Raw genomic sequence first — 25,344 nt, forward strand, 5'->3', positions numbered from 1 at the left:
TTTTTGTGTTTTTTTTGTATAAGGAGGATGAGGATGACAGTGAAAAAGATGAGTCGGAGGGTGAGAAGTGTTCATCTTCTCAAGTCTATTTGACAAATATTAATACGACCAATATAAACATTTCAATACAAATTCTAAATGTCCTTTTTATTTCTATCGTCCAACCCAGATGAAGCCCTCAGTGCAGACAGTGACGATGAGAGCATCTCTTCATCATCTGAAAATTCCTCATCCTCGTCTTCATCCTCCTCTTCGTCATCTTCGTCCTCAGAAGATGAAGATGAGACTGAAGTGGGCCGAGCAGAGGAGAGTGAGGGGTTGGACACGATGGACGAGTCTACGATGGATAGCTTGGCTATGGACACGGAAAAAGAGGAAGAGAAGTACGTACCTGTTTGATTGGAGGCAGGGAGTTCACCTAATCTCACATTTGAGCCCTTTTTAGTACTTATTGGGAGATTTCTGGGCACCTCAGACGATTTTATATAAATTACTTTACTTAGTTAATGTGTTTAAATAAGTCAAATAAACCTGCCACTCGCTCCCAACGGCATAATAACACACATCATATGCACCGTACATGTATCATATGTCCCGACTGACGCAGCCAGAGTTGTTCTTTGTAATGTTTTTGTAGCTGAGCTCAGCTGGGACACAGCGAGGCAAATTCTGAGCGTGAGCAACATTCAGAATAGCAGCTAACTTTTAGATTCTCGCTTCTTCCGTTAAAAATACCTAGTCATTCTTAATCTTCGTCTTCATCAGCGACTACAGGACGCACATTTGTATGCTCTGCAGTTTCTGATGAGATTTGAGGTGTTTGTAACCATTTATTCTGAAATGCTTTGTCTCATTTCAGCAAGCGAGATCTCAGACTAAATTTTGGTTTTATTGTAAACTGTATCCACATACAAACACTCCAAAAATCTAAGTAAAGTAAAGTTTCCCCCCTGGGATCACGAACTGAATGAACTGTATCACGGTGGGAACATGTAGAATAAAAAGTCTCTTATGTCTTATATCAAGAAAATTGAGGAAGATTCAAGATTTAAGAGTTAATAGTCATGTGCACAGCAGAAACGAGCAGTTACACTGTACAATGACATACTTACTTTGCAGTTTACCTCCATTTACCGATGTAATATTAATAAATATCAATATAAAAAGAGAGAATATATACACACTAAGTACACTGAAGTAAAGCTAAGTAAAAGAAACACTTAGTTAAAGAGTGCAGTATAGACACATCAATTAGCATGTATAAATGGCTCTATCCAGCTTATTATAATTTATTGATGCGTGCAGTAAACATCCAGACATGGATTTCCACAGGGTTCATATAAATGTGGCTGGAGGAAAAACATTTAAATGGATGCAAGTGACCTGACACTGTTTTACTTTGCACAGGGAGAAAGCAAAAGCCGACCAGTCGTCTGCCGTGGCTGCTGTGGAGGTTAAACCTGGTAAGCAAAAAGATCCTTACTCCTGCTTCTGTTGAACTAAAAATCCAGTTTCCTTTTCTTTCTCTCACTTATTGTTTTATTTTTTTTTCTTTTCCCGTCACAGAAGAAAAGACCCCCGCAGATCAGCGACCGCCATCTCCGCCTTGTCCTCGCCCTTCCTCTCCCATCTTGCCTCCTCTCAAGAAGCGGCGCAAGACCGTGTCCTTCTCCATGGAGGAGAACGAGGTCAAACCAACCCCCGAACCCTGTGCTGGGCCGCAGTCTCCACCTGCGACTCCAACTCCCTCTCAGTCTCTCCTCCTTTCTCCTGTCAAATCTCAGCCTCCAGATGTGCTCACTGCCACCTCTCCTGGAACCACTCCCACTTCTGTTGCCCCACCCAACTCCTCCAAACCTCTTCCAATGCTCCGCCCCTTCGCCTCGCGCCCAGGCGAGGCTAGCACCCTGCCGCAGTCCCCTACTTCAGTTCTCACTGTCCCTCCTCCTGTGCGCTCCCTTCGGCCAGAGGAGCCCAGAAAAAGTCCTGGCCCCCATCAGTCCCCACAGACACCCCCTTCAAAGTCCCCTTCCAGACGTGGAGCAGGCAAAGAATCTCCCAAAACTCCTGCCGCTCCGGTTTGTCTCACGGTCCAAAACCTGCCCCTGGACCATGCTTCTCTGGTCCGAATTGCCTACGAGGAGCCAGCCCCCGTCCCAACCACGCCAACTCAGAAGGGGCGCCCCCGCGGCCGCCCCAGAACAGCCAGCCAGTCGGCCTCCACCCCTCCCCCTTGTTCTTCGTTGTACCCTGCGTTGCAGGAGGAGGATGAGGACGATGAAGAGGATCAGCTAGAGCAGAGGCTAAGGCTGAGGGAGCAGGTTGGAGCCTCCAGCTTGCTACAGCTGGCCACAGCATCCACGCCTGACCTGTCTGTGCTGGCTGACGTAGCATTAAAGATGGACCCCGACGCGGACATAGACTCAGAGGAAACGGAAACCTCCGACGAGGCCGAGGAGCACAAGCTGGAGGAGGATGAGGGGGATTTATTCGCTCCTCACCCTCGGCTCCCTCTGCTGGACCCAGAAGGCATGTTCGTCCTGCAGGAACACAACTACTCCAAATACCTAGCTCTCCTCCCTCATTCTCCCATCTCTTCTGCACAAAAGAGGACAAAACAGGACTCCACTGTCTTACTCCCCGCAGACCTCAACCAGCACGGTGTGCAGGAGGCTCCGGAGGAGGTTATCGGGGATGCGCAGGCTGGCAGGGTGGAGGCAGTGGAACTTTACACTGGCCTTGTGTGCGAGGCCGCGGATTCGGCGGAGGCCCCGTTCACCAGCCCTTCTTCCAAAAAGAAAGGGTCAGTCAAGAAAGAGGAGGAGCTGGAGAAAGCGAAGAGTAAAAAGAGGACTAAGAAAGATAAGGAGAATGTGGATGTGCAGCTCCCCAAGCAAAAGAAGGAGGAACAGGGCAAAAAACAGAGGAAGGGGAAGTTAGAGGTGTGTGTCTGTCTTTTTTTGCAACCCTCTCATTACTTGTGCCTGTATTTTGCTTACGGTTTTTACTTGCATGACAGGAGTGATGCAATAATAATTTCATAACTTTCTGCAACGTCTGGCTGTCTGAAGGCTGTCTGAAGGCTTCAGATGCAGAGCTGTTTTACTGTTATTTCTTCATGCAGCTTACCTCATCCTCATTACAACAACTAGGTGGTCAGACTTGGTCTGTGTAATATTTATAGGCCGTCTGTTCAAGTTCAACATCTCTGTAACATGGGTGCATTAATTGTGCTCCCTGCCTTCCAAAAAGCAGCACGAACAATAACAGTGGAAGTTGTTTGTTTACGTCATTATTTGCTGGGAACTGGTTGAATCAGCAGAGCCCGGTCTTGTCCAGAAAGGCTAGTGTGGCTGCAGGATTTCAGTCCAGCAGACTTGATTGAATGGATGGTCAAGCTGAGTAAGACCATCAGTAAAGTTCTTCTGGGTGAGGTCACTCACTAGCTAAAACTGGAATGGCTGACTGATATACTAGAGTTAATTCATATAGTAATGGTAGGTATTTAGATATAGTAGTAGAGCGATTGTCAGTTGTCTATATTTAATTGTAATTAAATAGTTTGCACCATATTACACAACACTGTAATAGTAATGGACCATACTGATGTTTACACGTATTAACAGGTCATGAGTGTCCAATTAAGTCTGCAAAGGCTTAATTGCCCCCCCCCCCCACAAACAAGCCCACATGAGCACCATTTAATTACAATTAAATATAGACAATTGACAATCGTTCTACTACTATCTAAATACCTACTATATTACTATCTGAATGAGCTCTAGTATATCAGTCAGCCATTCCAGTATTAGCTAGAGTGTGTGTGGTCTTACAGAAAATAAGACCCAGAGATGTGCATACAGTGCAACCATATGCTATGGTGCCATCATCATGCTATGATATTTTGATTTTGTCATTTTATAATCAAAACATTGATTTTTTTTTTATGTTTTCAATGTATTTTAAAAGTATTGAGACATACTAGTATTTCAAGGTCTCATGCAATTTTGTATTTCCACTGAAGTATAGGTATTTTGTCTTATCTGACACACCTGATCACTTGCAAAGTCCTGGGAAGAGCTAGCAAGACCATGGAAATTATGTGGATATAATTCAGGAGCCACTGATATGAATGAAGGCACCATAGCTTTAATATCATTTATAACCTCTACATATTCAAATATCCCCAATTCTAAGCTGAGGCTGTTCATATCTCATGTCTGTCCTCATGTCCTCCTTTGTCTCTACCAACAGGACCCGGAGGAGGACGTTGACGTGGAGCAGCTGGAGTCAGGCGAGCTGTCCAGCTCCAGCTCCGATTCGGCCGACTCCGACTTCGGCCTGGACGAATCTGTTGAGCTTGAACGTGAGGACGTGAGGAAGAGTGAACGTCTGTTCCTTCAGGAAGCTGGCATAACTCCGTCCACCCAAAGGAGGCCCAAACAAGCCCCGGCTGCGCCCTCGGCCACGTTCGAACATCAGGTCTCGTTCGAACATCGCAGCGAGTTTGAACAGATGACCATCCTCTATGACATCTGGAATGCTGGGCTGGACATTGAGGACATGAGGCTGTTGAAGAACACCTACGAGAAGCTTCTGCAGAATGACACCAACACAGACTGGCTCAATGACACACACTGGGTCCCTCATCCTAATATCCTTTTTTGCGAATGGCTGGGATGGCCACCTGGGGGGGTTAGAGAGCAGGGTAAGAGAACAGTGTCGGTGAGAATTTAATGGAGTCGTGATTTCTGCAGGTTTTCTACAGGTTTTTGTTTGTGATGTTCTCCAGATTTAATGAGTTGTGTTGGTGGTCCAGGCAGATTACTTGAACTTAATTTGACCCTGACCTCAATCTTCGACTTCTGAAGGTCTCTCTCTCGGGTGTTTGTGAAGGGGGATGTTCTAGAAGAATTTACTATTGGTGTTTTTTTTTCAATGTTCTGCTTCTCCTAACTAAGTTCTGACCCTTAACCCACCTCTGCACTGACCAACATCCCAAACCCGCGGCGTAAGAAGAAGGCAGCGGTCAATCAGCTCAGAGAGCACGTCACAGGCTGCGCCCGCAGTGAGGGCTACTACGCCATCAGCCGCAAGGAGAAGGACGTCTACCTGGACCTGGACCTCCCTGAGGCCGTGCAGGAAGCTGTGGACTACGACATTGCGGTATTTTACTGATCTAGAATTTTGCCTTAGATTCTGGGTTTATTTCAGTTTAGTTTCCATGTTAGCCTCTTAGTTTTATGACGTCTGTGACTTTTAGGACTAGTAGAACTTTATTCTTCGGTAATTATATGTAAATTAATGCAAACTGGCAGAGTTATTCTTAAGTTACAGGCATTAGAAGTTGAAGTCTGGAACTGCTGTTGGTTGCTTGGAGTTTAAGGCCCTGACATCAGTGCCTCGCTCTCAGAACTTGAACATTGGTTTCATGGTTCAAAGGTTTAAATCTTACTCCTGAAGGAAACCCAGTTTATGCAGCTCAAATGGTCCCTCTTCCAGGCTGTTGGTTTTGCAAGGTGGTTTGTATGGTTTTGCTACATGGTTGCTATGATGCTACTAGGTGCTGTTGTTTCTGGATGCACCGATCCATCTCTTTCTGATCCGATACAGATACCGATACATAAACTTTACGTATTGGCTGATACCCGATACAGATCTGATACCATTGTTGAATTAATAAACTATATTAACCACCTGACCATCTGGGAAATACTTAAGGCATCTGGATTGATGTAATCAATAATTTACTAACTTTAACAAATGAACATGGATATAAATGAACGTAACTGTTGTTTATTGGTCACTAAAATAAATAGCTGTGCTGGACCTCGGCTCAGTGCCGTCTGGGCTCAGGACTTTTATTCTGAAGTCTGTGAGACTAAAGAGGAGCGAGCAGCCCCTCCCTTCTCGGTTCTCCTTATTTGGAGGACGAGCTGGATTACTCGCTAATAGTTGATGACCAGTTGATGACCGGTTGCTGGTTAGATAGGGGGAGTCCTGCTGTTCACTATGATCTGTGTACGAAGTCTGTAGGTTTCTCTGATCCTGGGTTATAAAGTCTAGAACAACGGCGGTGTGGGAATCGGGTGCAGTAAATGTATCAGATCTTTGGATCAGACTAATTATCCGAGACCCAATCCAGCTAATTTGGTTAGTATCGGGCCGATTTCCGATCCTTGAATCTGCTCGGTGCACCAGTGGTTAAGTGGTTTCTAGGTGGTGCCTTTGGTGTTGCTTAGTAGCTGCTAGGGTATTAAATGTGTTGCAAGGTGGTAGCTGGACAAGTTTAGGTGGTTGCTATAATGCTGCTTCGTATTTGCTAGGTGGTTGATATGGTGTTGCTCCCGCAGACGGCTGCTAGATGGGCGCCGTAGTGTTGCAAGGTGGTTGCTGTAGTATTTCAGATGCTTGCTATACAGTAGCTATGTGGTTTCTTTGATGTCCCAGGGGTTTGCTACCGTAGCCTAGGTGGTTGTGATGGCCTGCTAAATGGATCTTGCTAATTGGCTCCTAAATGGGTGCTTTTTTTGTAAGATGTCTTGGGTGGTGGTTGCTATGGTAGCCCAGGTGGTTGCGATGGTCTTGCTAAGTGGTTGCTTGATGGGTGCTTTGTTTGTATGGTGTTAAGTGGTGGCTAAATGGATGTTGTAGCGTTGCTAGGTGGATGCTGTAGTATTTCAGATGCTTAGTGGTTGCTAGAGCGTTGCTATGCGGTATCCCAAATAATATTTTAAAGCTGTATGTTTTATCAGTGGGAACGTGGTTTGCTCCAGTTATAATATAATAATTATTATTACATAATAAAATGTTTTTGTAATATAAATTTCACTCATAACTGAGAGATTGTAGGAGAATAGAAGGTTGTATTATGGCTATTTCTTGACATCAAAACAAATGAGGGTGGGGACTAAACTCCAGACTGTGTGTAATTACAGAGTGTAATTACCAGCATGAATTAAATGTGTTTTCTTCATTTCATTTTCGTTTGTGTTTTGAAATGAAAGTAACGTCTCAGATTCATCCTAATGACTGTTTCATAAAGCCGAGTTTAGCCCAAAGCAAACATGCTAAAATTGCGCACCCCACCTTTTTGTTCCAGGGCTCAAACCGCCTGCTGTCTGAGAGGCGCTCCGAGCAGAGGCGTCTCCTCAGTGCTATCGGCACGCCTGCAGTGATGGACTCGGACCTGCTCAAACTCAACCAGCTCAAGGTGAAGTCTCCTACTCTGGCCTTGACTGTTTATCAGACATGTTGAGATTACAACAGCTTTATTGGTCTTGCATCATATATCCTATCAGTAGGAGATGAAGTAATGGACTGTTGAATAGGCAGCTGTTTCTCCTTGCAAGCCCATTTTAGGTGATGGTAAGAGAGGCTTATGGCATCACTATGAATAGGTCAGGCTACACCCAGCCGAAGGATAAAGTTAGAGGAGTTGATAGGTGTGTATGTGTTTATGCTGGGGATCAAGGACTACTTCCCTCTTTTAGCATGCTCCTCTCACTTGTTCGCAGTGACGAGTGTCTGTTGCTTTGCTTTGTTTTGCTGATATGCCTCATGGGACATCTATGCTTTCTGTCTAACAGAAACTGAACAGTGTTTGGTTATCCTTAATGTTTTTGTGTGTTTGTTTGTTATTTAAACCCATTTAAACACACTTCTTAACTCATTTCTGTCTGCCTGTGATATTCGTCTGTCTCTCTGTCTGTCTGTCTGTCTATCTGTCGTTTTCTCAGTATGTCTGTAGATCTATTGAACTCTCTATCTTTCCTGTCTGTCCATCTCTTTCTCCATCTATCTAACTGTATCTCATTGGTCTCTGTTTATCTATCAGTGTCTTTGTCCATCTGTTAAATCATCTGTCTGTCCATCTGCATCTCTCACTCTGTCTATCGCTCATTCTCTCTGTATGTCTGTAGATCTATTCATCTAACTCTGTCTTTCTATCTGAAACTGTTAATTCACCTGTCTGTATGTCTGTCCAGCTATATAACTGTATCTCATTGGTCTCTGTCTGTCTATCTCCGTTCATTTGTCTGTCTGTCTGTCTGGCTGTCTGCTAACCTTTCATCCTGTCTGCCCATCTGTCTAGTCTATCTTTCTATCTGAAAAATCTGCTATGAAATTTACCTGTCTTTATATCTCTCCCTCTCTCTCTGTCTTCCTTTCTGTCTGTCTTTCTGTCTGTCCATCTGCCTGTCTGCTTACCTTTCATTCTGTCTGCCCATCTATCTAGTCTGTCTTTTGATCTGAAAAATCTGCTATGAAATTTACCTGTCTTTCTTTGTCTGCCCATCTGTGTCTGTCTGTTTACCTTTCATCCTGTCTGCGCATCTGTCTAGTCTATCTTTCTATCTGAAAAATCTGCTATGAAATCAACCTGTCTGTCTACTTGTCTGCTTATCTGCTTACAGACCCTTCTGTCTTTCTGTATCTCTCTCTCTCTGTGCTTGCCTGTCTTGTTTGTTTGTTTGTTTGTTTATTTATTTATTTATTTATTTATTCCCCACCTTTGTCTTATCCTGCCTGTTTATTTCTGTTTGCAGTTCCGGAAGAAGAAACTGCGGTTCGGTCGCAGTCGTATCCACGAGTGGGGCTTGTTTGCCATGGAGCCCATCGCAGCAGATGAAATGGTTATTGAGTATGTGGGCCAAAACATCAGACAGGTAAGTCTGCCGCTTCTCCGTGCTGCAGAGTTACAGGAAATCACACAGTTTTTCCTGAGAAGAGTGTAGTAGCTTTTAGCAAAGATGATCAGATCCTCAGACATCGCTCAGGACAGAGTTAGTGATTCTGCATTACAGTGAACTGGGTGATCTGGCCGTGCTGTGTTACACGTTGTTTAGGTTTTCTGAATCATTAGTTTGAAGCCTTCAACCTGTCCTTACCGTGTAACCCTCACTGAGCTTTGCTTTGGAACTGCTGCGTTTTCCACAGAAACTCTCTTTCCGTTGCCAACCTGTGCCCACGTCAGTGTCCTGTGTTCTTTTGTAGTGGTGTTAGGGCACACCCTTCACCTGCTGGGAGCATTGTCACTTTATCAGCATGTATGCATGCTCCAAACAGCTTCCTAAAAATAAGTGACAACTTCCTAGAATTTGAGGCTGTTGAAATGCTGCAGAGCTGCTTCCTGAAGTCCGTGACACGCACTTTTAGGTTTGCTGAATCGTGAGACGTGAGACATGGCCCATCCCCAGTTCAGCTGCGTCATCATTGCTGAGAGGTCATTAGCACAATGGTGATGATGTCAGCATACAAAAGTACATCTGCTCATTCATTGTGTTATTAAAAATGGCCACTACTGTCCTTGGAAGGCTTTCTACTAGACTAAGGAGCTTTTCTGTTGTTCCACTGCTCCACAGCTCAATGCTCGGGGTGCTTTATACCCCTCTAGCCCACACCTGGCATTAAGCAGCATGGTGCCAATAGGTTCATGTACAGCTGCTTCATATAGTTCTATTGTATTGGCAATACCTCTATAGGGACTAGACAAGCTGTGTGTCTGCATTTGCACATCAGCAATAGATTTGTCAGCAATAGATGCAACTTAAAGCAGCTGAATGCATTTATTAAAAGGAGTGTCCACAAATATTTGGACACACTGTACGTCCTACACAGTGGAAGGTGAATGCATTAAAGCAACATTATGTAGAAATGTTCATAATAGAAACTTAGAATTGTGACACTAGAGTCATGTTGAAGCTCCACTGACTGGAACAGGGAGAACGGCGTCTCAGTCATTCCCACTCCGGGCCGGAACGCTGCTGCTACTGCACTATGGAGCTTTGGTGGTGGAGCTGCAGGAGGAGAACCTCTCTCCAGAACTGCTGCTGTGTAACGCTGCAGAACCCATAGAGTCATATTAGTGTAAAATCCTGTAATGCTGCTTCTTGGCACCCCACTTTTTCCCACAGACTTATAACAAAGCAACACCCTAGCAACCACATAGCTCCGACTTATCTACCAACAGGTATATCATAGCAACACCTTTTCAACCTTTTCAACTTCCTAGCAGCCACCTAACAACAATGCCTTAGTAACAAACACCAGTACTGTAGCAACACCTAAGCAACTACTGACCAACACCCTAGCAGCCACCTAACAATGCCTTAGCAAGAAACACCTACACTGTAGCAACACTTTAGCAGATAACAGCTGTACCATAGCAACACCTTAGCAACTACCTACCAACACCCTAGCAGCCACTTAACAATGCCTTAGCAAAAAGTACTATACTGTACTATACTGTACTATAGCAACACTTTAGCAACTACCTAGGAGCCACCTAACAGTGCCTTAGTAACAAACATCAGTACTGTAGCAACTCTTTAGCAACACAATGCTGTAGCAACACTTTAGCAGACAACAGCTATACCATAGCAACACCTTGGCAACTACCTACCAACACCCTAGCAGCAACCTTACAATGCCTAAGCAAAAAAAAAAACACCTGTACTATAGCAACACTTTAGCAGTCAACAGCTATACCATAGCAACTGCATACAAACACCCTAGCATCCACTTAACAATGCCTTAGCAAAAAAAAACACCTATGCTGTAACACTAGCAGTCAACAGGTATTCCATAGCAACACCCTGGTAACTACCTACCAATACCCTAGCAGCCACTTAAAGATGCCTTCTCAACAAACACCAATACTGTAGCAGCAATTTAGCAGTCATCAGCTCTACCATAGCAACGCCTTAGCAACCAACACCTATATCATAGCGGCTGTACTGAGCTGCATTCACACTCGCCGTTTCTGCAGGAGCTGCACTAGACTGTGACCTCTGCACATCTGCAGTGCTCTTACTGGAACCCAGCACCAGCTTCCTTAACCCAGCGCATTCACTTGAGCGAGTGTGGTTGGTTGGGACGCTTATCATCATAGGGAGTCTGCTTTGATTTTCTTTGGAATGGTGGTAATGGTAGTGTGTTTGGGACAGATTCTCTTTCTTAAAGAGAAACAGGCTTCAAATCCACAAAGTCCTTCAAAGCACAAACCAGCAGATCCTGCAGGCTTTTGTAATTTGAGATTTCCAGACTGTACGCTTTAATGGATGCTTTCAGGCTAAGATGCGTAAGACTAAAGCTGGGCGATATGACCATATTTTATCGTATTGTGATAAATTAAGTTATTGTGATGCACAATATGCTTTTCTTATCATATTGAGGATATTGATGATGCTTAAACACTGATTAACTGCAGGTTTCCTTGTAAACAGTGTAATCAGACTGATTGGATTAGATTAGAGCAGCAGTGCTCTCCCTGTACTGGAGAGTATCTGAATGGTATATTTTAAGAATCTGTCGGTGCTGATGTGTTTAGTCTGTGATTACATGTATCAACTTGTGCAACTTATCCAGAATGCAGCGGCACGAATGCAGCAACTCCACTGTTGCATTCTTTTCACTGGCTTCCTGTAGCTGCTACCTGTATCAGATTTAAAACCCTGACGCTGGTCTACAAAGCCCAGACTGGACCAGCCAGCCCCTCCGTACTTGATGGCGATGGTCAAAAGCCGATCCGCACCAAGAGCCCTTCCAGCTTCAAGTACGGCTCGGTTCGACCCGCCATCCTTTAAGATCCACGGAAGACGAGCGTCCGGACTTTTTACTGTCCTGCACCGAAGTGGTGGAACGAGCTTCCCCTGGGTGTCCGAACAGCAGAGTCCAACACTCGCTGTCTTCAAACCCAGACTGAAGACCCTCCTCTTCTGAGAGGACTTGGGCGAATAGCAGAGTGGTCACCTTATTGACTTGTGATTAGTAGAGTCGAAACTTTTAATTTTTAGCCTTTTCAAACTAGCTGAGGTTTTTCTTGGGTAAATAGCAAAGCATTCTGGAGAAGAGCGTCTGCTAAATGTCATAAATATAATCATGATAAATTTTGTGTATCATGAAAACTTTTAATATTGGGAGAGTAGATCGTTTTGCCAGATCGCCTTAGTTAAAACTTAAATCTTTAAGGCCAAACTGCTTTCATGTGCTGCTGCAGGAGCTGGTTCTGGATACATACCGACTGACACACTCAGTATTCTAGTAAATAAATAAAGTAAAGTAAATCTACTTCTCAGACCCAGACGGAAAGTTAGCAGCCCTTAGCAGCCCAGATAAGTCTTGGAAAAAGAGAGTAACTAAAACCCCTGCCCCGTTAGAGATCCAGCCAGTCGCCTGTGTGCTCACTCTATTAATTGGGCATGGCTTCCCCTCCCACACTACACTGAAATTCACTCAATCCACTACGACCAAATTGGGCTTAAAATAGACTAAAATTCAGTGTGTCTGGCTTGAGAGGTCTCAGAACTGCCAAGTATGAAGTACAGTCACTCTGCTGGCAGCCATGAGAGGGCTCCAAGCCGCAATATAGAGACCAGCCCTGGAAGCTGTTTTTAAGATATTAGAATGTGGTAATCGGTCGGCTTACCTCACCGCTCTGGACACACGTCTCCTCTGATACGAGCACAGCCAGCCCCTGCTTTTCCTTAAGAGAAACAGGCTTCAAATCCATTAAGTCCATAAAAACACAGACCAGCAGATCCCTGCAAGTATTTATAATATGACCTGAGGTTTCCAGACTGACCGCTTTAGTGGATACTTTTAAGTAGGGCTGGGCGATATTACGCTACTGAGTCGCAACACACGATATTTATCATAATTAATGCAGAGTCATTTAATCACACACTAAAAACATCAGTAGCGACAGAATCTCAAACTACTGTTCAGATCCTCTCCTGATTTATATTCAACATCTGCTGAACTTAATCTAATTAAACCTGCAGCTGATCAGTGTTTATTAAGCACTAACTTTCTCCTCCATATGCCTAGAAAAGCATATCGTTATCACGATACGATAAAATATCGTCATATTGCCCAGCTCTGCTTTTAGGATGCTTAAAACTTCTTATAAAGTCCTGACTTTGTTCACGGAGTCGGAGTCTGGATACGTATCGTCTGGCACACTCAGTATTAGAGTAAATATAAGTGTACGTTAATCAATAATTCTATATGCATCGTATATACTATGATACGCATCATAGTGTCACCTATCAACCCACAGAGAGTCCTTATGAGCAGCGTCGCCAGGCAGTGGACACGCCGGATTAAAAGCGCCAGGTCCCCCATCCCACCCGACCACACCAGCTAACAGACCTGTGCTGGCCAACATTGCTTTATGACTCACGAGGGGAGGGAGCGCCATGTACCCACCCCGGAGAGAGCGCCAGGTCACCCTTTGAGTTTCAGCTTTTGGATATGCTCTCATTTTAGAGATGCACCAATACAGGAAATGAGCTTACCACACTCCCTTCACCCAAAGAGAGAAAAAACAGCTTTATTTTATATTTCAAATTAAATAAATTGTAACAAAATGTGATCGAGGTACAATATGCAGTATTGGTATTAAAAATAATTCTTTAATTCTTTAAAAATATATATATTTGTAAGTAGGTAGGTGCCCAAGACAGTCTGGGCACCCGTGATTTGAGAATTATGGGTTGGTGTCTGATATTTGTCATGTACATGTGCAGTTATGCCGATGTATGTGGCCTTATTTCTAAAATATAGAAATTAAGAGTAAATCTACCTCTCTAGATCAGCATTACATAGAAAATGATTTATTAAATATTTATTCTGGTATAAGAGAAGAGGACAGAGTCCTTTTTTAGTCCCACAGTGGGGAAATTCAGTGTCACAGCAGCAAGACACTCGGATGCAAAACGTAGCTGAATTACCCCTATATACACAATATAAATAATAGAAGTTAAATCTAATCCAGGTAGCGCATTGCTCTTCCAGGGTTCTGTAAATGTGCTGCCAAATGTTGTTTTTTTTTATTTCTTAGTTTTTTCTTAAGTTCGTGACTCGGTAGCCTGGTTTTATGAGCGTCCAGATAAAATGCTCAAACACGCCCCAGGCCACCCTTTCCAAACAAATGGAGGAGTAGCATTTCCTCACTTGTCCTCCCTCTCTAAACAGAGGTGTTTGAGCCGTGGATGTGGTTGACCTCAGTGGGCAGCTGTGCTACATTTGAATCAGCGGATGGAGGTTTTGAATTTTTTTTATGGGTATGAATTTGTGAGTTATAGCTGAATATAGCAGGAAGGTGGAAGGTTGACAACCACTGTGTTAGAGACAGCGGAAACCAGAGTGACGTTTCGCTCTGATCTGGCCGGCTGCCCTTCGCCCCCGTTTCCTGGGTATTTCCAGGTGAGGTGAGCTGGCTGCACGTCTAGAAATGTTCCAGCTCCGGATCTAATGTTATAGTCTTGCACGAGTTGGGAAGTCATAATCATTTTCCTTTCGCACTGTGACGCACTTCCAAGTGTAATAGTATCAGGGGTTTGGGTGGGAGATGTGAGGGTCAAACATGATCTGGTTGATATCCTCATTTGTTATTTCTGGGAACTGGGAGGTGAAGCAAGGCGTCAGACGAGGCAGGTCAAATTCATGGAATTAGATGGAAGATGGAGAACCTAAATATTTGCAGTATGCAAGTTTATGTAGTAATTGTATGTAATAAGCAAGCAGTGTTAAACACCCCAAATGAAGTGTGTGATGGTTAATCTGCATCGTGGATCTACTCTCTGGAGTGGTAGTAAGAAACCCAGTGAAATGGCAAGAGGCTGCTTTAGACTGTATGGACAAAGTCAAGTCAAGTGGGTTTTATTGTCATTTCAACTACATACAGAGTACACAGTGAAACGAAACAACGTTCCTCCAGAACCATGGTGCAACATAGACAGTGCATACAACACAAGTGCAACACAAACAAACAAGTGCGGACAGACAACACAACACAGTACAGACAGAGGATAATAAATAATGACGGTAGTGTGCAAGTTGTGCAATGTGCAATAAATAGAGTCCAGTGAGGTAGTAACGTTATTAGTGCAAATGCTTGTGCAAAAAATGCTTCCCATGTTATCTGGGGTAAATGGTTGGAAAGAGAGAGAGAGGGAGAATGAATACATGTACCAGAAAAGATATCAGTTCAGAAGATGAGTTGGGTTGAGAAGTCTGATGGCTTGGGGGAAGAAGCTGTTGCAGAGCCTGGTCGTGTTGGACCGGATGCTGCGGTACCTTCTTCCTGATGGCAGGAGGGAGAACAGTCTGTGTGAAGGGTGGGTGGAGTCATCCACAATGCTGGTTGCTTTGCGGATGCAGCGGGTGGTGTAAATGTCCATGACGGAGGGGAGAGAGACTGTTAACTTGGAGGAGTACACAGCATCAGTCACTGGCTACATCAGCAAGTGTATTGATGATGTCACTGTCTCCAAGACCATCACCACACGCTGTATATCGCGTTTCTATTGCTACATGCTATAATCCTGATCTGTTGAAACACTGGTGAACCTTTGATCTGATGTTAATTCAACATTAATTTATTGAAACACCCACAGAGACCCATCTAAAATGTCAAATCATAGTACCTGCAGAAAATAGTCTTGTTATAGGTAGGGGCCTTAATTATTAAAGGTAACCAACAGAGTTATTTGATGGTTATTTATATTGATTAAGGTGAATTAAGAAATTAAGGTAATCCTGGCTCCAGTCCTGGCTCATGCTGCTTGCTATCAGCAGCCGGAGTCCAAAAGAGCACAATAGGCTCAGGGGTGAGATGATGGCACTTTCTCCCCACACATCACTCCTAGTGTGATGTTGGTCAGCTCCGGCATCTGTTAACTGTTGTATCGGAGCATAGGAGCCTCGCTTTCCTCAGAGCGTTCTGTATCAGCAGCAGTTGGAAAAATGGCAGTGACGAGTTCACATGTGTTGAAGGAGACTTGTGCGGGTCTTCAGCTTCCTAGTGTTTGGGGCATTGCTAGTTATGGGGGGGGGGGGGTCCATGTGAAGGGGGATTGGGTAGAAAATAGGGTAAAGTTAGAAATGTGTTATTTAATTTTTTTTTGTCAGAATTGTCAAATAATTTCAGGAACAAGTGATCTTATCCAGGCCTAATGAAAAATACTGAAGCTCTTTTTGGACAGGATTAAATGGACAAGGTCCTGGGGTAGTTTGCACGTTCACAAAGGGTCCTCAGTGACCTTTATATGTCTGAATCGGCCATGTCTGTGTCTTTCTCTCGTTCTCAGGACATATGTGAACCCGTCCATGTTTTTTCAATCTACCTGAATCTTTCCAAAAAATAAAATTGAACTTTGCTTTCCAATTTATTTATTTTTTTTTTAACAGACGTTCCCCTGATAAGCATATTCAATCCTAACAGTTCTTAAAAGGGTGTTCTGTGCAGTGAAGCAGCAGTGTAGCTGCGTTGAAGTTCAGGGGTGTTATACAGACGCTGATACAGTGAGAACAGTGATGCTGAGTCAACAGTAAACAGATCCTAAAGCAAGCAAGCGTGAGACCAATTACTGGTGCTTGCCCAGCACTTCAATACCTGCGCTGTGGCCGTCCTCTGCCCCTGCCTGGTCTGACTGTCAGCGGATTGTCCAGTAGGTTGACCCCAGTGCGTGTAGATATTTTGATATTTCTCAACGAAAGAAAATGCCTCGAGAATTAGCCACATGCTCAAGTAGGCTACTGTTGACTGTTATTTATAACTTCATGTGGTCTCTGCTGAGTGTAGACCCCACCTAAAAATATCTTGGCCTGTTCAGTTCGTCTCATGGCTGATAATGGCTCCTAACAGGAAGTGACAAATGAAGCTAGACTCTGACTAGACTGACTGCTGTATTATATCTTGGAGTGTGGGTATTTGCCCCTTTTCCCAGGAGCCCATAGCCTTGCTTATATGAAGTACAGCACTGTCTCTTTTTTTTCCTGGGTTGTGTCTGTGAGGTAAAGGCTTGTCAGTAAATTATTAGTCACAGTCTGAGGACAATGTGCCTTTTACAGGCCTAATTTGGGTATTATTGCCTTCTGCAGTGAGAGAGACTGGGTCTATGATTGTAACAGTGACTAACAAACAATAAGCTCCCCAGGCAAAAAAGGAGTCACCTTGCGTGTTTTAGGTGGTAGTAACTTCCTGCTCCTGCAGACGGCGCTGTGAGAGGATGATCAGGCTGTAAATACCTGCAGGGTGTGTGACAGGACTCAGACATTGAGAATAGGTTGGTACAGTGCAGCGTGTGTCATTGGATGTGTGGAAATCAAGTCTCAAAGCAGATGTTAATGATTGGCTAAAATTAGTGATTTTGAGCATTTGGGCGTGGCCAAATACCACATAGCTGAATCAGCAGGTGTGTATGAAAGAGTATGTTCATGCAAGTCTACCATAATGGGAGGGAATTCTTCTCATTCGTCAGCAGAAATTAGCAAAGGCCTCTTACAGTTCTTGCCTAGAAGCGAAGCCAGGTGTGAAACTGTGGTTTTTGCCACTGCTGGTAGACCCGTATGATCATAAGCTTCGATACAGGACGCTTATATCGTGCAGTCGTGGTGGCCAGTGTCCGAAAATGGTTGTTTTGACTGGAAGAGCTTTGCTCTAGGTGAGCAGAGGTGATTTAAGTCAGATGTTGGAAATGACAAGTGATTGGTGGTTGGCGATGAGCACACATGCGCTCTGTGTTACAGTATATCCTAAGCCTCCCTCGCACATGCGGTTCTACCAGGTGTTTACTGGCAGTGTAACACAGCTACAGCTATTGTCAACATTTACTGACACAAGGCCCAAGGCTGTTAGTTTCCGGGGAGTTACAGGAATGGTCATATGTTAACAGAAGCTTCTATGTTGACGGGAAAAAGTGACGTCCTGATTACAGAGTGGAACCTGTCTGAAACCTTTCAGTCTGGTTTTCTGAGTGAAATCACCAAGCGAGTGCTTTCAGAAGTGATTGAATCTCCCTGTTTGTGTGCACAATGTTTTTAAATGTATAAAAAATTATAATCACAGATTATAATTATAATAATTATAATTATAATCACTGTCCTTGTTTCTGACCGTGATCGTCTCTTGTCAGATGGTGGCGGACAATCGGGAGAAACGCTACGCTCAGGAAGGAATTGGAAGCAGCTACCTGTTCCGTGTCGATCACGACACCATCATCGATGCCACAAAGTGTGGAAACCTGGCTCGCTTCATCAACCACTGCTGCACAGTAAGTAACACACAGTAAAGCGGCTCCCACACACTGGCATGGTGTGCTGGTTTCCTTGCTTGCTTATCAGTTTCTTGCACGCACATGGACTTTGGAGTATGTGCAGTTCATTTGCAAAATTTTGATTAAACAAATAAGTCATCAAAGCTCTTAGCTGTAACTATCTGAAACAAATACCTTTCTGAACACCTGTCTCACATGTTCTTACATCATTACCCGGCGGTTTCTAATATAAACAGGGCGTGGGAAAACCTGCTCGTTATAATGATTATCTGTATTTGTTGAGCACCTTTTAGACAGAAATGCAGCTCAAACGCACCGAGGAAATGAGGTAGACAGTGTACCTAAAAAATAATACCATTAAAAATAATTCCATCCAAAATAAAACTGTTCAGAAATCAAATACATAAATGAAATTAAACACCATTTAGACACAAATAAACACAAACAAAAGTACAAAAGTTATTATTTTTTATATATATCAGAGTGTTATAACTTAATAAATAAATTATAACTGTAACAAAAAAGAAAAAATCAGAAAACCAACCAAAAAATTGTATTGTTGTTGTTATTATTTATTATTATTAGTAGTATTAATAATAATCATATATTTTTTTTAAAATATTATTAAATAAAACTCAATTTAGAGAATCTGAAAATTAAAAATGAATAAAAACAAATACAAAAGGTTTTATTTAATGTTAGAATTTAATGCAGACATTATAAAAGTAACAAACAAAACAAGCATAATATTTAGCAATAAAATTCAGTAAAATCAAAGATCATAAATAATAACAGGCATGCCAGTATAATGTGCTGAGATGTGGATATTTCTGTGTTCTATATAAATTATTACTGCTGTCATAGTATATTTTGGTATTATTTAGTTTTTATCTTACTGTTAAAATTAAATGTTTTATTATTATTATTATTATTATTATTATTATTATCATTTTTTTTTTATTATTAATAAATTTAAAAAAAAGAAGAAAAACTCCATTTAGAGAAGCTGGGGAAAAAGATACAAATACAAAAGGTTGTTTTATATAAAATATTATACTTTAATCAATAAATTATAAAAGTAACAAACAAAACAAGCTTACTATTAGCAGTAAGTCAGTAAAATCAGATAATAAAAAATAAGCATGCCAGTATGATGAGATTATACTAAGATATGGATATTTCTTGACCTTGTGATGGAAAAAAATTAACAAAAAGACAAAAAAACAACAAAAAAAAACACAAATTATTGCTACTGTGATGGTGTGCTGTGGTGTGATGTAGCCATGATCTTACTGTTCAAACTGAGTTTTGTATTATTTGAATTCACACCCAAACCCAACACACAGGTTATGCTGCCCTGCTCCGTACTCGAACACAGCCCTCTAAAGCCGTTTGTCTACAGAAGGGTTTGCAGTTGAGCTGGTTAGTGTAGTCGGCTGTTTTCCGAGCAGCCATGTGCACTGCAGGAGTATCCAAAGACTGCTGTAAATGCCCTACGATGGGTTCTGGTTTGTTGCTTGGGTCAGGACTGGTGGGCTCGATTTAATTAAGCACTGGAGCACAGATGGTGCAACAGCAGTGATTACAGTGCTAAAACAGTCGCCTCTGCCCGGCTTATTTAACAAATCCAGTAGTCTGTAATTGTAGGGACCTGCAATTGTGGTTGTTTTGACTGGGAGAGCTTTCCGTTAGATGCTGTTTCTCATTGGCAGAGAGGGTTAATTCAGAGGATGGAAATGGTTGGTGGTTAGCAGCAGTCTTGCGCTCTGTGTTACGGTACATATGAGGGGGGGGGGGGGGGGTTAGTCACCGAATCCAAATCCTTACAGCACTGCTTCTCCTCCAAAATCTAGTAGAAAGCCTTCTTCCTTGGACAGTAGAGACAGTTTCCCCCCCAAAAGCAGGATGCACTTTTTTTTTTTTAATACTATTGATTTCAGAAGGAACAATGAATGAGTGTCCCATTACTTTTATCCTAAGTAATTTTGGCCTGTTTGGTCCATTAATAATAAAACCCCTCCTAGGTTCATGTGTACGGATGTCCTGGAAAGGGTTTGCCTAAAAGTAATAACTCTGATAATGGAGGGCAATAAACACTTTTCTGAATGTCCTTTTCCTGTGTGTGTGTGTGTGTGTGTGTGTGTGTGTGTGTGTGTGTGTGTGTGTGTGTGTGTGTGTGTGTGTGTGTGTGTGTGAGAACTACTTTTACATTTCCCCGCAACGAGCTGTGCCAAATTTCAACTTCCTCCTCTTGTTTTCCAGCCGAACTGCTACGCGAAGGTGATCACCATCGAGTCTCAGAAGAAGATCGTCATCTATTCCAAGCAGCCAATCGGAGTGAATGAAGAGATCACGTATGACTACAAGTTCCCCATCGAGGAAAACAAGATCCCCTGCTTGTGTGGGACGGAGAACTGCAGAGGAACTCTCAACTAAAGTCCTGGGACAGATTTGCACTACTCCTCCATCCAGGCTTACGCTTCTCCTTCTCCCACATGCTCAGCTTCCCCAGCCTGGTCCGCTCCGGTCCTCCAGTGCAGGGCAGACGGGGCCGTATTGTACTCGGTGTCCATATTCAGTTACTGTAATGGACGCTTGGCGGGATTCGTTACATGTGCTCGCCAGACCTGATGTATTAATAGAGACGTGACCACGTTTTTGTCTGGATCTGACCACGCAGCTGTTGGGTGTAGGAGTGATTGGAAGACCGATGTCTTCATAGGGGTTTCGGCACCACTTATGATTCATAAATCTTGAGAGCTCTCCTCCAGGCTGTATGGCCATTATCTCTATTTCCTTCCTGCAGCTGCTTTTGGTTTCTTGTTATTTTCAGAGGTCTGTGTGCCAGATTGTGGTTGTTGAGCAACAGCACGCACTGGTGTCTCTAGTGCTCACATGCGCACAAAGCTAGCTGGGCGGTGGCAGGTGGGGTGAAAGGGTGGGATAACGGCCTTCGTTCTGGGTTCTTGATAAGCGTTGTTTTTTTTTTTTGGTTTTTTTTTCTCAAACTTTTTGTTTTGCCACACTCAAAATACAAGGACTTCTGTTTTATATGAAGTTTCATTACTGCAATTCTATATTTTTTCAAATGCAGGTGTGACTCACGCCGAAACAGCTACTGTTGGCATTTTTGACAAACACCCCCCCCCCCCCCCCCCCCCGTTCTTGCAGAATGCCTCAGTTCTGACCGTGTCCGTACTCCTCCTCATCCGCTATATGTGACAGCTCTTAGACAACCGGCTTTCAGCTTTCAAGGTATATTTGTCCTTTCTTTCTGGTGGACCAAGGGGTTCTAATGAACTTGAATCAGATTTAGTAATTAGCCTGGGAATTAGTGTGGAATTAAAGGTTCCCAATGCTTCCCAACCTTCATAGCCCTTTTCCAGTGCAGCCAATGGGATGCTTTTATTTTCCAAAGTACATTTAAGGAGGCATGGGAAAGCAGAACGAAGCGGAGGTGCCTGCCAGTCTGCAGCTCTCTCAGCTCAGGCAGTGTTATTATAATTATTATTATTTTCAGTTTTTTTTTTTTTTTCCTCTCCCTGCTTTTAATCTTCATTTTTAGCTACTTTTAACTTGTCCAAAAAAAGAAAAAAAAGAAAAAAAAAGGCCCCGTCAGCAGTCTGTCCCTTCTTTGAAAGGAAGCCATGTAATATATGTAGAGTTGCAGCGGTCCCTCAGTACACACCGACTCTCGGAAACCAAGATTTCGAAACGGAAGAGGACAACAAAGAAAAAAAACTTGGAAAGAAATGCGTGTAAATATTGTAGAGGTGTTTGTTTCTCGTAGAAACACACTGGTTCCAGTCTGTAAATATGTTCTTCCTTTTTCCTACTTTCCCATTGCGAGAAAAAATTGTACATACCTATCATTCAGTTCTTATTTGTTTTGTTTTTTTTTTGTTTTTTTTCTTTGAATTTGTTGTATTATTTTAATATTATTTGCAATATTTCTCTTGTATTAATGCGTTGGACCCTTTATTAATGGTGCATTAAAATATTTTTAAAAAAAATGAAAGCTCAGCCCAGCAGCGATTTCGTTTCTTTGGGTGTGTGTGTGTGTGTGTGTGGGGGTGTGTGTGTGAAGTTAAATTCTGGCGTTAGCACTGTGGACGGGTTATCTTCAGGTGGTGGGGTACTTGCTGCAGTAAAGAAGCACTGGTCAGTGCAGATGACCTCTTCAGGTGTAAGCAGTCACTATGCCCATCCTGTAGTAAATCTCCTGGCTTAATTCCTGGTTAGGAAACCAAACCATTGATGTGACCTTTAGGACCTCCCTCAGTGTGTTCTGTACTTCTCAGTGCCTCAGAATGGAGGAATAAGGAAAGGAATCAGATCCAGTTTCAAAACTATAGCCTGGAAATCCCAGAACAGTACGAGACCCAGACAGGCCTTGTTGGTGCACATCCTCCTCGCCCAGACGTTTGCGTTACGCTGTCTGCAAGCAAGATTTAGAGGTTGTGGCAAGTTCAGAATAAAGGAATGGCTCATATTCCCTTGTGATATGATGAGCTGGGAAGTCTGAACACCTCGTGGACATGAGCTTCAACAGAACCGGCTCAAACACGGGGAGGCAGGGAGCTCAGAAGCTCTCTCCTGCTGAGACTAGAAGACATTAGAGGACACAGAGCTTGTCTAGTCCCTGTAGAGAAGAAGTACCACCAATAGAATAGGACTCTCTGGGGCTCCCATGCCCCCTAATGCCAGGCGTGGGCTTTTTTTAGTGCCTCAGAATGGTGGAATAAGGAAAACGCCTCCAGTGAGCGGCAGTTCGGCAGGTCTGCAAGCTGGTTGGAGCGGACAGAAAGGCTACAGTAGCTCAGAGAAGCGTACTCTACAATTATGGTGAGCAGGAAGCCACTCCTGTCAGCCAAGGCGCTGAGGCTGCAGAGTCTGGAAGAGGACTGGCGTCTGCCTGGCGTCAGCAGTCCAGGCTGCTGGAGGTGGTGGAGGTGGCGGTGGTGTAATGGTGTGGGGAAAGCTTTCTTGCTACGCTTTGGCATCGCTAATACCCATCAATCATCGCTTCAATGCCACGGACTTGACGATCTGCATCCCCTCCTGACCCCAGTGCTGAACGTTCTCCTGAAAAGCCTGCAGGAGTGATGAAACCATGTCAACATGGACCAGAATCTCCAAGGAATGGATCCAGCATCTTGTGGAATCCATGCACTTTTGAACTGAAGCTGTTTTGAGTGCAACAGGAGGTCCTACTCCATAAATAGGCTCATTGTCTGTCCCGGAAACCAGCCCATAGACTGCAGAATATGTGCAGGGTGGGCTGCACCGGGGGGAATAAAATAAGCCGGGTTTAGAGCTTCTGATAAAGCTTCTGAATCTAGGCTTTCCTTCTGGTCATGTGCTGCTTGATGGTGTTTCTTTAAGGTCGAACATCCCAGCAACCCTGGTGGGTTCCTCCAAAGGAACTTCTCTTCTGCTGCAACTCCAGCCCCTCCTCAGTCTGTGATGTAATCGAGGGGATTTGGCCGTCTGTTACTAGAAGAGAATTACTTAAGAGAAAACTCAAGTTTTGACAGAAGTATTGGGACACCTACTCAATCATTGTTTCTTCTGCAATCAAGGAGAAAAAAGACCCCACAATACCCCCCCCGACTCCTCAACTCGTCCCAAAAGTATTGGTTCCACAGCTCTAGGGGGCTTTAGACCGGCGCTGGGTGATACGACCTCAAAACAGTACCACGATTAAGTGAACATTCGACCTTGATTACAATAAATGATCGATTATAGGAGCTGCCCGAGTTGCTCAGTGTTTAAATTCTCCATGTTGCTATCATGACCATCAAGGTTCATGTTTATCTGCTTTGGGTTTCTATAGTGTGTGTGTGTGTTAGCATTAGCATTAGCGTTAGCCTCCACTCGGTTCTGAACGGGTTCTTCAGTGCTGGTTTATAAACAGAGAAAGGCGACTGGGCGGTTCTCCGGTTCTCCCGCTGGTAAAACAGTGAGAGCGTTTCAGTGAGAGTTTTATAAAGGGTCTGATATTATGGTCTGTTTTCAGGTTCCACTGTAAAATAGCTCAAATAGCTCCACACTGCAGAACCTCAACTCCTTTATTTACCTTCTGAGAACGTCCACACTGCTGCTGCTGCAGCCGGCTGGGCTATAATGTTCTTAGCATGGTGCCTTGAGGACAGCAGATGGCGCTCTGCATACCCAGGATTCTGTTGAAGAACCATCACCTCTGCCCTCATGACCCACCTTCACTCTGCCTCTGCTCACCCTTACACCCTAATGTCCATTTCTGTCCAGTGGAGGCCAGCAGAAGCTGAGAGTGTGTGTACTAAAGCTGCTCACCAACACTCGAGTCTCTGGCCTTCTTCCACATTCTGTAGAGAAAAGTCCCTTTGTGTCTTTGTGGGAGATCGGAAGCGATATAGTTCCTTAAACTGTTCGCACATGAAAAAAATCCAGTTTCAAAACTTTAACCTGGTAATCCCATAACAGCACGAGACCCAGACAGCCCACGTTTGTGTTACGGTGTCTGCAAGCAAGATTTAGAGCTTGTTGTGTGTTCAGAACGAAAGAATGGCTCATATTCCCTTATGTTATGATGAGCTTCGACAAACCCGGCTCAAATACAGGGAGGCAGGGAGCTCAGAAGCTCTCCTGCTGAGACTAGAAGACATTACAGCTGTAGAGAAGAAGCACCACCAATAGAATAGGACTCTCTGGGGCTCCCATGAGCCTAATGGCACCATGCCACCTAATGCCAGGCATGGGCTAGAGGGGTGTATACACCCCCCCCCCAATCATGCTCCACCCAATCATTTTGGGATGAGTTGGGGATGATGAGGTGGGGTGGTGATCATCATCCAACATCCTGACTTCACCAACGTTCTTGGATCAAATCCTCACAGCAATGTTCCTCCAAAATCTAGTAGAAAGCCTTCTTCCCTGGACAGTAGAGACAATTACTCCAACAGAAGCAGGAGAAGCTTTTTTTAACAGTCTTGATTTTAGATTCACTGAATGAGCAGGTGTCCCAATACTTTTGTCTATGTAGTGTATGACTAAACCTGCACAACACTAATCTAAAAAAATGCAACTTGACCAAACAGATTTGTTTTGTCTTCTGCGTTCTCCGTCACTTTAATCCTAGCCCACCTTCTGGAATCAGGAGTTGTGATCAAGACCTCCTATGTGGACCTCAGGACTGTGATGAGTCAGGATTTGGGTCAAAACAGTCAAAATAATAACGTCTAAGGAAAGTCAATACAGTGCAAATTTCACAGTCTTGTCAGGGTTTTTTGGTAAAATT

At 43.6% G+C, this 25,344-nt stretch overlaps 1 protein-coding gene across 1 annotated transcript in view; it reads left to right on the top strand.

Annotated features, from left to right (window-relative positions):
- Window positions 1-21,589, top strand: part of setd1a (SET domain containing 1A, histone lysine methyltransferase) — a 38,179-nt gene extending 16,590 nt beyond the window's left edge. The window contains exons 12-21 of the mRNA XM_072693544.1: window positions 24-60; window positions 170-383; window positions 1,408-1,463; window positions 1,567-2,942; window positions 4,255-4,654; window positions 4,988-5,166; window positions 7,103-7,213; window positions 8,550-8,669; window positions 17,925-18,062; window positions 20,328-21,589. Of these exons, the coding sequence (XP_072549645.1) occupies window positions 24-60; window positions 170-383; window positions 1,408-1,463; window positions 1,567-2,942; window positions 4,255-4,654; window positions 4,988-5,166; window positions 7,103-7,213; window positions 8,550-8,669; window positions 17,925-18,062; window positions 20,328-20,501 (2,805 nt within the window). The 3' untranslated portion in view covers window positions 20,502-21,589. The remainder of the gene's footprint in view (window positions 1-23; window positions 61-169; window positions 384-1,407; window positions 1,464-1,566; window positions 2,943-4,254; window positions 4,655-4,987; window positions 5,167-7,102; window positions 7,214-8,549; window positions 8,670-17,924; window positions 18,063-20,327) is intronic.
- Window positions 21,590-25,344: the final 3,755 nt, after the last annotated feature.

The sequence above is a fragment of the Salminus brasiliensis genome, chromosome 12 (genome assembly GCF_030463535.1).
Source record: "Salminus brasiliensis chromosome 12, fSalBra1.hap2, whole genome shotgun sequence".
In the NCBI taxonomy this organism is placed as follows: Eukaryota; Metazoa; Chordata; class Actinopteri; order Characiformes; family Bryconidae; genus Salminus; species Salminus brasiliensis.